General features: G+C 35.2%; 1 protein-coding gene across 2 annotated transcripts; it reads left to right on the top strand.

Annotated features, from left to right (window-relative positions):
* The first annotated feature begins 5318 nt into the window (after window positions 1–5318).
* On the top strand, window positions 5319–14078 carry LOC109156081 (vinorine synthase-like). Of its 2 annotated transcripts, XM_019303902.1 has the most exons (3): window positions 5319–6186; window positions 6255–6711; window positions 13995–14078. In XM_019303902.1, exons 1-3 carry the CDS (start codon window positions 5399–5401, stop codon window positions 14070–14072), a joined length of 1323 nt encoding a protein of 440 aa, XP_019159447.1. In that variant the 5' UTR covers window positions 5319–5398; the 3' UTR covers window positions 14073–14078. The 2 variants fall into 2 exon arrangements, with proteins under 2 accessions (XP_019159447.1, XP_019159448.1); XM_019303903.1 differs by lacking the exon at window positions 13995–14078 and having other exon boundaries at window positions 6255–6958.
* The last annotated feature ends 2420 nt before the right edge of the window (window positions 14079–16498 follow it).

Genomic DNA, 16498 nt, shown 5'->3' with positions numbered 1-16498 from the left:
TATTTAAACTTTATTTTTTCTCCCTATTTAAACTTTATAAACCTATCTAAATTTAATAAAATTATTTTTTTCTTCATTATCCTATATTTTCCTCATACCTAACCTCTATCAATTTTTCTCTCTCTCCTACACTTTACAATCTTCCTCTACAAATTCGAAATAATATTATTTTTACTTCATTATTGCTTGTTTATATTGATTTTTATTTTTTCTATGAATTTTTTATCTCTAACTTTCTCTAGTTCTCCCTAAATACATGAACAAAGCAAATTCTTCATCGTCAAATTTTAGTATATGTTTCATAATATTCATATAAATACTTATATATTTTGATTTTTATTCTTTTTATGTTTATATTTGTAATATATATATATATATATATATATATATATATATATATATATATATATATATATATTTTAACAATAGGTTACTGCGAATGGCGAGCTACTGTTTGTAACAACAATTTGGGGTTGCAAACAGTAGCACCTTGTTGTTGTTCTCAGTCTCAAATTGCTATTGCAAATAATAGTTCTTTGCGTGATGCCTAGCAATATATCAAGTATAATTTTTTATATATATTATTAATATTATATTTTTATTTTTATTATTTTATGCAACTTGTAATTATATTTTTAAATATTTTATTTGATCAATTCTTTTATTATAAATTTTATTGTTCAATATTGTTATAAATTTCTAATGAAATGATTTTTTTTGTTGATGTTTATTAATAATATATATAATTAATTAGCTTATAAGTCTCAACATACTATGGATAAAATAATGATGTTGATAATGTTGATGTGGGAGAAGAACTATATAATAAGAAGAATTTTATGATATATTATAAAAGTTTTGTAAGAAAATTATAAATGATAAGAATCAAAATTATTGAAAGTTTGTAGAACGTATTCAATTTAGAATTTCAATGACTTTTGTAAACTTTTTAAAATAAAAAGTTGATAAAAGTCTATGAATGTTTTTCATATAGACTTTTATAGAATCTTATAAAGTTTTAAAAAGTTTTGAACGACTCTATGAAAGTCAATCAAAGTTTATTCAAATCTATCATTTTAAAAGTTTTTAAAACTCTACAAAAGTCACATTTGGTATTCTTTTGGCATAATAATATCTTAATTATGTAAATGTATTGCCATATTGATTCATTTTTTACTATTTTTCATTATATATATATATATATATATATATATATATATATATATATATATATACACACACACACTACTTTTTTTTAATTTGATTCATTTTGTACTAATTGAATACTCTTTATTGTTTAGGACGAAATGAATTCATTCTCACCTGAAATGGATGCTATAATTGACCAACACGTTCTGTTTAAGATTCAAGTAAAGCCAGAGAACATATTAAATATGTATGAATCTTTGTCCGTGATGAAACTTTGTCGTGAACGAGGATTTATTTCAAAAGTTCGTGATAGTATGTTGCTAGAGAACCAGGTTGAAAATATCTAAAAATTTCAATTATTATAATTTTAATAGTTTATAGTTTATTACTTTTAAATAATAAAAAGTAAATAATATATGTACTTTTATTCTATAGGATTCAGATGCATTTTCCACATTACAATTTGGACAAGTTAACAGTATTGAGGTATTTTCTCTTTGTAATTTAATAAACTATTTTTATATTTATTCTTCTAACTTTGTAAATATTAGTCAATAAAGAATTATGTACACTTTTTGTTTTTTTTTTAAAGAAATTATCTTCTAGGGGTGAGGTCAACACACCAGTAAAAGATCAGAACAACCGCAACAAGATGCTGAAATTGAAATAATTGAATCTGGATCTTCCAACCACAGCGTTAAGCGTAGACTGGATGATTCATTTTCACTAAATGTGGGGATCGGAAGAAGGTCAAATCCATTGTGAAGTTAGAGAAACCTTGAAATTGCATAAGATTTAGGTCTAATTGGTGGACTATTTATGGATTTTTTTATGAAAAATTTTAAAGTTGTATTTTTTTTTTTTTGTTAAGTATTTGGGGGTTTTTTTGTTGATGTTCTTGAATAATGTTGAATAATGTTTTTGAATAATGTTTGGGTTTAGGTTTGTGTTTTATACACAATGATTTATTCTATGGTTAAATGTTGCATTAAATTTTTTATTTCAATATATTATAAACAATAAATCAATTAGCTATGTAGAACAAAGCAAGCACTATCAAACATAATAAACAGAAATATACAACATACCTATTCCACATACAATATGATTAACTGGTTGCAGATTATAAGAATACATGAAATCAGGATAATTTCCTTGCGTATATAATTGTGCATCCATCCCTGCACAATTAACATATGAAAATCAAGAAAACACAAGTTAAAATCAAAATGAAAACTATCTCCATGCACAAGATACTGAGTAGTAGAGTTGTTAACAATTAATAACACAAAATAACAAAAATAAAAACACTTTGCAATTTGCAGTATTTATGTAACAATTAACTCATTTCATCAACAGTGCAATTATAAATTTATGCGAACACCACGATGTAAAATAAAGTTAAATATTATTCAAAATCATTCCAAATATGACCAATATTGAATATTTTATATGAACCAGATCGGTAAAATAATTATAAATTATTTAAATTTATCTTGATGTAAAATAAAATCAAATATTTATTGAAAATCATTCCAAATATGAGATAACTAAATATATATATATATATATATATATATATATATATATATATATATATATAATTCAACCACACCTCTATTATAATTGGACTCCACATATATAAAAAGGATAACTTAAATATAAAATCAAAATAGTTCTTATACAAATAAACTTTTTTAAATGAATAGTTTTACATATATAATATATTTATACTAAAAATTTAATAAGACTAACAATTCTTAATATCATAACATAACAACAATACTTATAATTTTTAATCCGTATATCACACAAAAATCATACTAATAATTATAAATAAATATAGAATGACATGATGCTTCATAAGCTATTTATAGGTATAATCATCGGTCAATTCAAACCGAACCGTGCTAAATGTATTGGGACCGAAATCCGTACGATTCCTTTTAAGATTTTCAAATTTCTGAAATCGAATCAGAACCGATATATATATTTATATATGCAGCAGGGGGTGTCCTTTGCGCCAGTATCACATGACACCCACACCTTTGAGTCTTGTCAAGACTGTTGACAAGACTCAAAGGTGGGTCCGTGACTTTGGCCTGCACATGGAGCGGATGGCACTCCTTTGGGCAGGCGTGCCTGCACAAAGTGCAAGCTTTGTTTTTTTCTTTGTTTTTTTTTTTTTTTAAAAAAATTATTTTTGATTTTTTTTGCCTGATATAGTGGTATATGATGAAGAGTCCCAATATAGGGCAATTTATTAATTTATATTTATATCGTGCACCAAGGCACACATTACATTGTGCATCCTGGTGCAAAACGATATCGTTTTATATTTTTTTTAGAAATGTCGTTTTTTGTGTCTGTTGTTAATTTTTTTAAATAAAAATTTTCATATTTCGAATGTATATAATTGTATAATAAAATGTACATAATTGTATAACAAAATGTACATAATTGTATAACAGAATACACACACTCTCTTATTTTTTGAAAAGATAATACACATAATCTAACATAATACATAATCACTACTGAAAATTATGAAATTTTGCGACCACCTGAAAGTGATCTTAAATCAAGTCGAAAGTCTTGTTCCGATCATTTTTGGTATTCGAAAATACCTTTGTTGCTATTTCCGACCACTTTTAGGTTTCAACTTGATTTAAGATCACTTTCAGGTGGTGGGAAATTTAATAATTTTCAGTAGTAGTGAATACACATAAACTCTTAAAATAATACACATAAATTTTTAACTCTTAAAAATATTTCGAATGTACATAATTGTATAAAAGAATGTACATAATTGTATAAAAAAATTTACTTAATTGTATAACAGAATGTACATAATTGTATAATAGAATATACATAATTGTATAACAGAATACACATACACTCTATCGTGTCAACTCCCAATACAACATAATAAAATGACGTTGTTTTGGACCGAACAAGGTGCACAATGCATTGTGCGCCCTGGTACATGATATAACGATGGCCCAATATAGGAATGGGGAGTTTAATTCTTGTCTTTATAATTACAAAAAAAAAAAAAAAAAAAAAAAAAAAAAAAAAAAAAAAAAAACAGTTCTAACTCGCTAGCATCCTTCATTATAAAAAGTTAAAAACTTTGTTGAACTCGATTACTAGCGAAGTTTCCCTGACTTGATTGCATAGTTGCACAGTTGCGAAGTTGTATACTTGGCAAATTCAAGTCATTGATCTTAAGTATTTAATGGTTCAGATCTGTCCACACGGACTCATGGAAAACGTGGACTCACCGGAACAATGACCTATATATATAAAAAATTTAGTTCTCGTGCGGTTGGGTGTGTCCGTACGTTTGTGCGATTAAATATGAGCCATTGATATTGCCTAAATCAACGTCCGGAATTAACAATGACTTAAAAAAAAAAAAAAAAAAAAAAAAAAAAAAAAAAAAAAAAAACGGTGGTCATTGATTACCCACATTAATAATTACGATGGGTTTTGAAAATCGAAATCATTTGAACGGGATGTTTTCCCCTTTTTATGCTAGGTTTACGAACCAAGAATCCTAAGTGGAGAGATGCTTGGAGACCCGAAGGTCTAACGATAATGAGATCGTGAAGGTCATTATGCTTGGGAAGTGCATTATATATGACCAGGAAATGCACTAGTGAGCTCCGTAGGCCAAGGGGTTACCCTTTAAACCTATCAATATGCTCGGGAAGTGACTCGATCACATTCACGATACCTGTATTCGAAACGTCAACCTGACCATACTTATGGTACCGGTGGTCGATTTGCCTACCTTTGTAGGACTTTAAAAATTACGAGGTCTAATTTACCGATCAAGGAATCAAATCTCAATACAATGACGAGATTGAATGCTACCGATCATCAGATTTTTACCGTGATCAAGCGATCAAATTTACCAATCAAGAGATTGGAGTTACTCAAGGTGGAAAGTCCGACCTGGCAGGCTCAATTACCTACTTTGTAGGGGTTAAGTCCAGATATGATCCCGAACCTATAGTGTCAGTGGTGACAACACCGACCTAACCGAGCTTAAATGCCTACTTTGTAGGGGTTTGCAACATCAACATAATCCTTTGAAAAATATTCTCACAATTAGGTGTATGCATGTTAAACTTATTCAATCAATTTTCATCATTACCTACCCTTTCCGCGGCCTCTATATAAACACATGAAACCATGCATACGAATACAATGAAAGTTAGCAATAACATATATAGTTTTCAAGATGGTGTTAAAAGTGGAATTACTTTCTAAAGAGATGATGATGAAGCCATCATCACCAACTCCACCTCACCTCAAAACCTTCAAACTATCCTTTCTTGATCAAATCTCACCGCCATGTTTCATCCCTCTCATCTTCTTCTTCCATGACGCTGCTGCAAATGGTGAAGATGATCATCGTGTCTGTTCATCACAACTGCTGAAGCAATCTTTATCGAAGGTCTTAACCCTGTTTTATCCCTTAGCTGGACGGATCAAAGGAAACGATTTCATTGATTGTAGTGATGATGGCGCGCTGTGGGTTGAAGCTCGCGTTCATGGCTTCCTCAAAGATGTGGTTGAGAATCCATTAATGGAGGAATTAGAAAAGTTTCTTCCCAAAACTAGTGATGATAGTGAGTTAATGCTTGGTGTTCAAGTAAATTATTTTCTTGACGGCGGAATAGCCATCGGGGTTTGGGTGTCGCACAAGATCGCCGATGCACTCTCTCTCGTCAACTTCGTCAATGCATGGGCCGTCATCGCCCGCGAAGGAGACGCCGCCGCCGGCAAAATCTCGCCGCCCAATTTCGGGTTGATGTCGTCTCTCTTCCCGCCAACGACGATGGACCTGTCCGGGTCTGGATTCTCGCCTACCTTTGGCATGACGAGGGAAAAGATAGTCACAAAGCGCGTCGTGTTCGACAAAGAAAAGCTGGCAGCTCTGAAGAAATCTGCGGCGGCGGAGTCGTCGGGAGTGGGAAACCCCACTCGCGTGGAGGCCCTCTCCGCCTTCATGTGGAAGAATTTCAGGTATGTGAACCATTCAATTTAAGCTATATGAATTAATTTTAGTCTATAATTGACATGTGTAATTTCAGGGAGGCGAGTAGGAAAAAATCCCAAGACACTTCCATGAAGAAAACGATCCGGGCCACCCACAACGTGAACCTCCGTGCGAGGATGAAACCGCCGCTCCCGGAGGCGACGTTCGGGAACCTTTGGAGTCCGGTAAATACTACAGAATCGCCGTGCCCAGACGACGACGACCTGGTGTTTCAACTGAGAACTTCCATAAGGGAAATCAACGCGGAATACGTAGAAGCTTTGCAGAACGAGAAAGGGCAATCGGAACATCTCCGTAAATGGCATGAACGTTTCACCGGCGAAGTGGAAGCTGAGTTCATGGATTTTAGTAGCTGGTGCAGGTTTCCAATATACGAGGTAGATTTCGGTTGGGGAAGGCCTGTTTGGGCATGCCCACCAGCATTTCCGTACAAGAATTTCATTGTATTCATGAGCACCAAATGTGGGGATGGGATTGAAGCTTGGATTAACATGGGTGAAGAAGATGATGATATATATATGGAAGCAGGGTTGTGTGATCCAGTTAGGCTTATTTAATTTGAATAAAATTAAATATGAAATACTCATAATTATAAGATGCACCAACGATTTACCATATGTAATTTGTTATAAATATTTATTTTATTTATGGTGGTTATCTATTTTTTTCATATTTTAGTGTTGTATGCGGGTTTTCCTTTTCGATTTATTAATGAAAATGTAGTTCTTGTATTTTCCAGTGTTCTTTCCCAGGCCATTCTATTTCTCTCTCTTTTATTCTTCGACGTATAATTACACTAAAATTATCACGTAAGATTGAAAACTTTTAACAATTCTAAATTAATCAATTTCAGGATGAAAAGTATATAGTGGGTGATGTTATAAATTCAAACCACAGGTACAACATACTCTCTCCATTATGCATGCATTTCCAAATATTGTGTTGTCCCATTCATTAATACATGTGTGTTTTATATAAATTTCGTTTGGAGTTTTACTACATCCTCGTAAAACTTAGAGTAAAAGACATTTTTGGTCCTAAACTTATAATGGCATAGACAATTTTAGTCCTCTATAACAAATTTAGACAATTTATGGACATACTTATTATGACGAGGACAAGTTTAGTCATCCATCTACATTCCCGTTAGATGGCCGTTTGAGAAGAGCGTATTTTTGTCATTTCATTTTATTTTATGTTATCTCCTTCTTGGAACCTTCTAGAGTTGTGTTGTGTCATTTCATGTTATCTCCTCCTACCTTTCTTCAGAGTCGAGCGACTCCGCTAACGAAGAAAAAGACGACCACCAATCCCCACCACGACACATGCTTATTTTTTCACCATTCTGGAAGAATTCCGAGCTGTGAAGTATAGTTACAGCAAGAAATCGCCGCGGCTGATCCTCGAAGCGGTTTCCGATCATATGCAAAACTGCTTTCGTGCTGAGAGACAAGACGGGCGGCTAATCCTCACCTTTGTTAATAATCCACCCCAGGAAGAAACAGAGGGTCGGGATGCAAACAAGGTGCTCGACAAAATGCCAAACAGTGAAGATAACAATCCCATCATTGATGACTATGAGGAAGAAGAAGAGGAGGGTATTGCTACACACCCATTTTGCGTGTTCTTCTTCTATCTTAGCTCCTCCTAATACACACCCACTTTCTTGTAAAGATCATCAGCTCCCTCGTTTGCTATGGGAAAGGGTCCGGCCAATTGGGACAGAGGTTTTGAGGATGAGGCCAAAATGGGTCTCGTTTTCAGAGGAAAATGAGAGATGAGTATCGATCAGATGCGGGTTATGCATAAGGTTGAGCTAGGATTTGCAGACGAATCTACACCGTGCAAGCAGTTTGATCGGCAGCACCCATAACGTTTTGATAATCACATCGCTCGATAGCTCGTCCATTTCCCCGATTCATCCAGTTGCAGAGATGAATGGATATAATTCCTTCTTGATTACTAGTATTTAACAGCGGTGAAGGAGGCGACGCGACGACGGTAGTAACGGCGGAGGCGACGATGGCAGTAACGGCGGAGGTGACGGTGGTTGAACCGACAAATTACATAAAATGTTCGGCACTGTTCTTCTTCATTGAACGGAAATAGCCATGGAATTTAGACAGTCAATAGACGGTAATTTTGACGGAGGACGAAAATTATCCTCGTCAGAATAAGAGTGTCCACAAATTGTCTGATTTTTTTATGGAGGATCAAAATTGTTCGTGTCACTATAAGTCTAGGACCAAAAATGTCTTTTACTCTAAAACTTATAAAATTATTTTAAATTAGTTGATTAAGTACTAGTTATACCTCATACTCTATTTATAACGTCATTTTTAATGTCATTTAAACATGTTTGTTGATGGATGACAAAAAATGGGTCATGCCACAATAATGTTACTATGTTAGGACCAACACATATGTTTTGAAAATGAAACTGACTAAAGTATGATGACACATATAAATCTATGACCAAAATAAGGAAAATGACTTAACCCTCAAAATTGAATAGCCCAAAATTCCCTTATATTTAATGCTATTTGAATTATTTTTTTTGACAAATAACCGAAAATGGTCATGCCACAATAATACTAGGACGAAATGATTGTGTTTTGAAAAAAAAAAAAAAAAAAAAAAAAAAAAGACTAAACCGTGGACGGACACCTATAAATATAGAACAAAATATGAAATTAACTCCAAAATATATTATCTCCCCCATGATTTGTTATCATCTTATCTTCAACTTTATATAATGTCTACATGCATTATATAAATGGAATAAACATTAAAATATATTATCTCCCCCATTATATATTCTTCAATTCAAATGTCTCATATCTTTGTTTAGGCTATCCACATTTTAGTGGTTATTTCACGATTTTTTTTTTAAAGCATTGTTTATTTGGACGAGAGAGAGGGATGAGAGAGAAGGTCTTGGGTCTTCCTGCAAGAGAGGAATTTTTTTTTTTTTGTGGGTTTGCCAGGAGAGAGAAAGGGGAATGGATCAAACTGTACCAACGTGTGCATGGAGTGCACTGATGGCGCACGTGCCCGACGTGTGTTGAAGATCCTATATTAAATTTAATCTTTTTACACTTGTTGCATATTTTTGAGGCTTACCGTGCATATTTTTGCTTTCTAGTGCATATTGTTATGCCTTCTAGAACACATTGTTTTGTCTTCTTGCACATTGTTATAGATTGCATGTGGCGAATTTTTTTTAAAAAAATAGGAGTTGATCTATGACTGATATTCCACCGCATGTTTCACCTGTTGCCTTCACTGCAACAGAACGTAAGCCTATATATATGTGTGTGTGTGTGTGTGTGTGTGTGTGCACATTGTTATAGATTGCATGTGGCGAATTCTTTTTAAAGGAGGAGTTGATCTATGACTGATATTCCACCGCACGTTTCACCTCTGGCCTTCACTGCAACAGAACCTAAGCATATATGTGTGTGTGTGTCTTTTCAAAATATATATAAAAAAGAAACGGATTGAATGAGTATATGCGCCTGGGAGAGAAATAAAAACTCATCACAGTCGTCTATCTCGATAAATTTAACGGATCAGAAACACTTTTAAATTTTATTTTAAATTAAAATGTAATGGAAATTTGTGCTAACTTCATATACAGTAAAGAACTCTTTTTTTTTCACTATGTCTCGAACCATTGATACGAGTTACGACCCTCCAAGGCTGTTATATTTTTCTCCCACTTTATAAAAAGATCTTTATCCATGATAGAAGTGTCACAGAATCAAATATAACATTATATAAAAATAAATAATTAATTAATTAAATCTTATTGTATCGGTTGTTGTTCACCTTGCCTGTCTCACTAGCGTGCCTGCATGTGCTCTTTTGGGTATTGTGAGATTTCAATTTTTTTTTATTTATATATTTAATTCTCGATGCAGCACGAGGGTTTTAATTATAATATTAATAAAGTTACAATAACAGATCCCCACAAGCCAGCCAATAATTAATTTGGTAACCAAATCAGAATATTCGGATTTTAGTCCAGCTTCCACGTTCAATTCACATAATTAAATAATTAGTCATTGTTTATATTTAATCTAAATTTAAATATAATTTAAAAGTTTTAAAGTAACAGGATATACTCGGTAAAATATTAAGAGCCTAAGTGACTATGTCCGGTATGAAGAAAGGGAAAAAGAATCATATTTTTAAGTTTATTTCTATCATTCATGCTACTTTTAAAAAACAAAATTATTAATCTTCTTTCGAACTCTAAGAAAATATATCCAAAAGGATCAATATTAGTGAGTCATATTATCACTTTGAGGATAATTGAAATACCAAAAACAGACACGGAGTAAAAATTAAGCTAGTTCAGATATAATATGATTGTGATCATATGAGAACCAATAATTATGGATAAGATTAATTGACAAAATTAAAAACGCGTGTGCGCATATTAAACATTATTATGATGTGTGCATATTAAGAATGTGTGCAATTTACGTATGTGTTGTGTGCAACATAGAGACATGCTTAATATGCACACATCAATGCATAATATGCATATGTACCTTTTTAATCCATCAATTAATTTTATCCATAGATCTATTTTTTAACTGGATGAAAATGGATCTCATAGACTCATGGGGAGGAGATCTCATGGAATCGCATATATATATATATATATATATATATATATATATATATATATATAGAGAGAGAGGGGGGGGGGGGGGGGGGGGGGAGGAGGAGGAGGGTTCCAATGAGAACACTTGCTTAAGTGAGAACGTGAAAACAAATCGTGTGCATCCATCTAATATTTTTTAATTGTCTAGATTAGATTAAGTGTGTGCGAACACAAATTAAATGTGTGCAAATAATGCACTTAATCGCGTTTGTACACATTTAATTCGTGTTTGCACACACTTAATGACCAATAAAATTAAAAATATTACATAGATGCACAAAATTTATTCTCACGTTCTCACCTAACCAAGTGTTCTCATATGATCATATATATATATATATATACATATATATATATATATATATATATATATATATATATATATATATATATATATATATATATAACCACAACAAAGAGGCACATATTTGTACGTGCACCAAATAAAACTATAGTTTTGAGGATGGTGTTGAAAATGGAATTACTTTCCAAAGAGATGATGATGATGAAGCCATCATCACCAACTCCACCTCACCTCAAAACCTTCAAACTATCCTTTCTTGATCAAATCTCCCCGCCATGTTTCATCCCTCTCATCTTCTTCTTCCATGATGCTGCTGCAAATGGTGAAGATGATCAGATCGTAGATGTTCATCATCACGTACAACTGCTGAAGCAATCTTTATCGAAGGTCTTAACCCTGTTTTATCCCTTAGCTGGACGGATCAAAGGAAACGATTTCATTGATTGTAGTGATGATGGCGCGTTGTGGGTTGAAGCTCGCGTTCATGGCTTCCTCAAAGATGTGGTTGAGAATCCATTAATGGAGGATTTGGAAAAGTTTCTTCCCGTACAGCCTTATACTGGCGATGACAGTGAAGAGTTAACGCTTGGTGTTCAAGTAAATTATTTTCTTGACGGCGGAATTGCCATCGGGGTTTGCGCGTCGCACAAGATCGCCGATGCACTCTCTCTCGTCAACTTCGTCAATGCATGGGCCGTCACCGCCCGCGAAGTAGACGCCGCCAGGATCTCGCCGCCCAATCTCGGGTTGGCATCGAATCTCTTCCCGCCGACGATGACGGACCTGCCCGGGTCTGGATTCTCGCCGACCCTTGGCATGACGACGACCGAAAACATAGTCACAAAGCGCGTCGTGTTCGGCAAAGAAAAGCTGGCAGCTCTGAAGAAATCTGCGGCGGCAGAGTCGTCGGGAGTGGGAAACCCCACACGCGTGGAGGCCCTCTCCGTCTTCTTGTGGAAGCATTTTAGGTATGATGTTTGATCTTTAGGGTTAGTCTTGTCAAGCTATCAGATTTATCATTTTTTCTTTTTTATGCAACACACTTATACCTCTATATCAATACACACTTATTAGTTACTAACTTCTATATTCGATCTTCTCAAACTACTAACTTCTATATTAATAGACTAGTTGAACTAAACATTGGTGTACTTTTCAATCACCATGGTTAAATAAGATAAGATAAGACAACTCCACGATTACTTCAATAGCTTACACATAACGACAAAGTGCCCAATCAATGACTGTCACGTCAAATGTATTACTCCTTCCGTCCCTAATTGATTGTCTTGTTTGTTTTTTGCACGGTTTTTAATATAACATAACAAATATTACTAACTTTCTAATTTTACCCCTCAAAAATATGTGGTATTTGTATACAGTACAATGGTACTTACCTCTAGAAATTTGAAAAGTCAAAATGGTAAATTGGAAAATATAGAGTGATATAGTTATGTTCAATTTTGGAAAGATGACACTATTTTGGGACAAATTAAAATGAAAAATAAGACATGTAAAATGGGACAGAGGGAATAGTATTTACCATTATTATGTTACATTACCACTTAATATAAATAGAGCACTATACATAATGTGAAAAGGGGTTAGAGGGTCAAGTTTCTACTCTTAATTAACTTGTACCATACTTGCCAACCAGAGTATGGTACAGGTTTAAAGATGCATCTTACCGTTAGGGTTTGCTCAAGACATCTCGTGAACTGACCAAAAATAAAAATACGTGCCAACCGGAGCCTCCTGACCTCGTGTGGTGATGAGACTCGGAGCATTATGCTGTGCAACCGTGTGCACAATATGAGGTGCATACGGAATTGGATCCGTAATTTTTATACTGGAGATTCATAATTTCTATAATATAGATTCATAATTTCTAAACGGTATAGTTATCAAATTATGAACATATAGTTCAGTGATTTGTGAATACAGAGTTCAATAATTGAGAATATGAACATTGAAAATTATGAACATAGAGTTTTGTAATTGTAAATATAGAGTTCAATAATTATAAATTTATAATATAGAAATTATGGATCTATAGTATAAAAATTATAAATCCAATTCAATGTGCACCATGCATAGTGCACACGGTTGCACAGCAAAATTTGCCGGTGAGGCCCCTAGTGGGCTTTCCGATTTCATCATGCACCCCTTAGTTAGCTCCCCATGCCAGTCATATTATTCACTCATAGTTAGCTTAGCTTCGACCTCATTACTCCTCTTGTATTTAATTTATATTTCATTAGTACTAGGTAGAGTATATATGTCCGAATAAGTACTATTCGATCAGTTTAAGGTATATCAATTAATTTTAGGCTATAATTGACATCTGTAATTTCAGGGAGGCCAATAGGAAAAGAGGTTCCATGAAGAAAACGTTCCGGGCCACCCACAACGTGAACCTCCGTGCGAGAATGAGTCCGCCGCTCCCGGACACGACAATGGGGAACCTATGGAGTCTGGCAAATACTACAGACGACGAAGACGACGACCTGGTGTTTCAACTGAGAACTTCCATAAGGGAAATCAACGCGGAATACGTAGAAGCTTTGCAAAATGGGAAAGGGCATTCGGAACATCTCCAGAAATGGCATGAACGTTTCAGCGGCGAAGGGGAAGCTGAGTTCTTGGAATTTACTAGCTGGTGCAGGTTTCCAATATACGAGGTAGATTTCGGTTGGGGAAGGCCTGTTTGGGCATGCACAACAACTTTTCCGTTCAAGAATTTCATTGTATTGATGAGCACCAAATGTGGGGATGGGATTGAAGCTTGGATTAACATCGGTGAAGAAGATGATGATATCTATATGGGAGCAGGGAGCTTAACACCCATGCCAAAACTACAATGCTACCAATAATATTATATTATATTTATTTAAGGAACATATTCTGGTTCAATTCACTATTTTTATTATTTATTTTGTTTCTAATACAGTGTTAAATAGAGATGGCTAATTCATTCTAAAATCTAACTAGGAACCAAATAGGTTTTCTCCTACATTCAAGATTCACAATTTTCACTATCTATGGAGTCTGGCAATCTCTAACGCCGTTGGAGACAACCCAAGACGACCTGATCTTTCAACTGGCCTGGGAACTTCTCCATTAAGGGTCCGTTTGGAAAGCAGGAAAATGACTTCTGGAAAATGTTTTCTGGAAAATGAGTCATTTTCCGGAAAACATTTTCCTTTCCAGTGTTTGGTTGTATTCTGGAAAACTGTTTTTGTGTGTTTGGTTCATTTTCTGGAAAATGAGTAGAATTGTATAATTAAACATTTTAATTATTTTATTTAGAATATTACAACATATATAATAATATATAATAATAATAATAATTTTAAATATAATAAAAAAAACTAATAATATATCAAAAATATTATGGTGGTGGTAGTGGTGTTATTTGTTATATAATAATAATAATAATAATAATAATAATAATAATAATAATAATAATAATAACTGGTGGTAGTGGTGGTGGTGGTGGTGGTGTGGTGACGGTGGTTGTAGTGGTATGGTGGTGGTGGTGGTGGCGGCGACGGTGGTTGCGGTGGTATGGTCGTGGTGGTGGCGGCGGTGGTGTGATGTTGGTGGTGGTTGCGGTGGTATGGTGGTGGTGGTGGTATGGTGGTGGTTGTGGCGGCGACGGTGGTTGCGGTGGTATGGTGGTGGTGGCGGCGACGGTGGTTGCGGTGGTATAGTGGTAGTGGTGGTGGCGGCGACGGTGGTATGGTGGTGGTGGTGGTGGCGGCGACGGTGGTATGGTGGTGGTGGTGGTGGCAGCGGTGGTATGGTCGTGGTGGTGGCGGTGGTGGTGTGATCTGGTGGTGGTGGTTGCGGTGGTATGGTGGTGGTGGCGGCAGCGGTGGCACGGTGGTGGTGGTGGCGGCGACGGTGGTTGCGGTGGTATGGTGGTGGTGGTGGCGGCGACGGTGGTTGCGGTGGTATGGTGGTGGCGGCGGCGGTTGTAGTGGTGGTGGTGGCGGCGACGGTGGTTGCGGTGGTATGGTGGTGGTGGTGGTGGTGGTGGTGGTATGGTGTTGATGATGTTGGTGATGGTGTGATGTTGGTGTAAAAGTTGGAAAATGACTTCCCCCAAAAAAATGGGAAGTCATTTTCCTCCAAAACAAGCCTATTTTCCAAAGTCAACGGAAAATGATTTCCGTTGACTTGATTTTCCAGGCACATCCAAACAGTGAAAACTTGGAAAATGATTTCCAAAACTCATTTTCCAGGTTTCCAAACACACCCTAAGGGAAATCAACGCGGAATATGCATGCCAAAGCTTTGCAAAACGGGAAAGGGAATTCGGAACGTCTCCGTAAATGGCATGAAATGTTCTGCAAAGGTGAAGATGAGTTCTGCAAATTTAGCAGCTGGCGTAGCTTATTAAGCATTAATGTTGGTTCACATGTTTAGTCTGTTGATTAATTAAGTCTGTATCGTTATATTTTATCTCATGTAGAATAGGTATAGAACTTTTGCTAGCTTTTCTCTATTTATACCTTGTTTGTACAGGGTTGATCATTGAATATATACATTGTCTTCTCATGCTATCACTCAATTAGGTGACGAGTTCCATCCAATTATGGTCGTGATCTAAGTCCGTGAAATTGCGGTCACTTTTGCTGAGCTTGGTACTATTCTAACCGAATATGAATGTACAATGGGGCAGTGCACAGACCAAATTAAACTTCATATCTGCCCACGGAAAATGTTACCCAACGCCAGGCGCCTAAAGACTCATCTAAACCTGGTTCGGGATCATATCGTGATCAGACTACCACCACCATAGAAGCCGTGGCCGTGGTCAGCACTCTAGCAACCGTCAAGGACGATTTTGTAACTTTTGTGAATTCCCAGGCCACGATACTAAATTTTGCAGGAAGCTTGCTCAATTTCTAGGGGACAACAACAAGTTAGTGATGCTCAAAATTCGCAGACTCATCAACCAATGGCCAACTAGTCACCACTCCTCCCGCAACCTCACCTCAATGGATGTTTGAAAGTGGGGTGTCTCACCATACGACCTCTAGTACATTCACTTTGCATGGATTTTCAGATTACGAGGGGCCTGATGAAAAAAGCTTAGGAGATGGTAAGACTTTACGTATTACCCATACTGGCGACACTATTCTTCATGCTACACCTTGTTCCCTATGCCTAAGTAATGTTATATGTGTTCCACATTTACATATTAATCTAGTCTCTGTGTCAAAGTTGTGCAAATCTAATCGAGATTCTGTCGAATTTTTGGTGAAGGATCTAGTCATAGGGGCGCCACTTC

The sequence above is a fragment of the Ipomoea nil genome, unplaced genomic scaffold, assembly GCF_001879475.1.
Source record: "Ipomoea nil cultivar Tokyo-kokei standard unplaced genomic scaffold, Asagao_1.1 scaffold2704, whole genome shotgun sequence".
NCBI classification, from domain to species: Eukaryota; Viridiplantae; Streptophyta; class Magnoliopsida; order Solanales; family Convolvulaceae; genus Ipomoea; species Ipomoea nil.
Note: the sequence above shows the minus strand (reverse complement) of the source record. Positions and strands in the feature narration are given on the sequence as shown.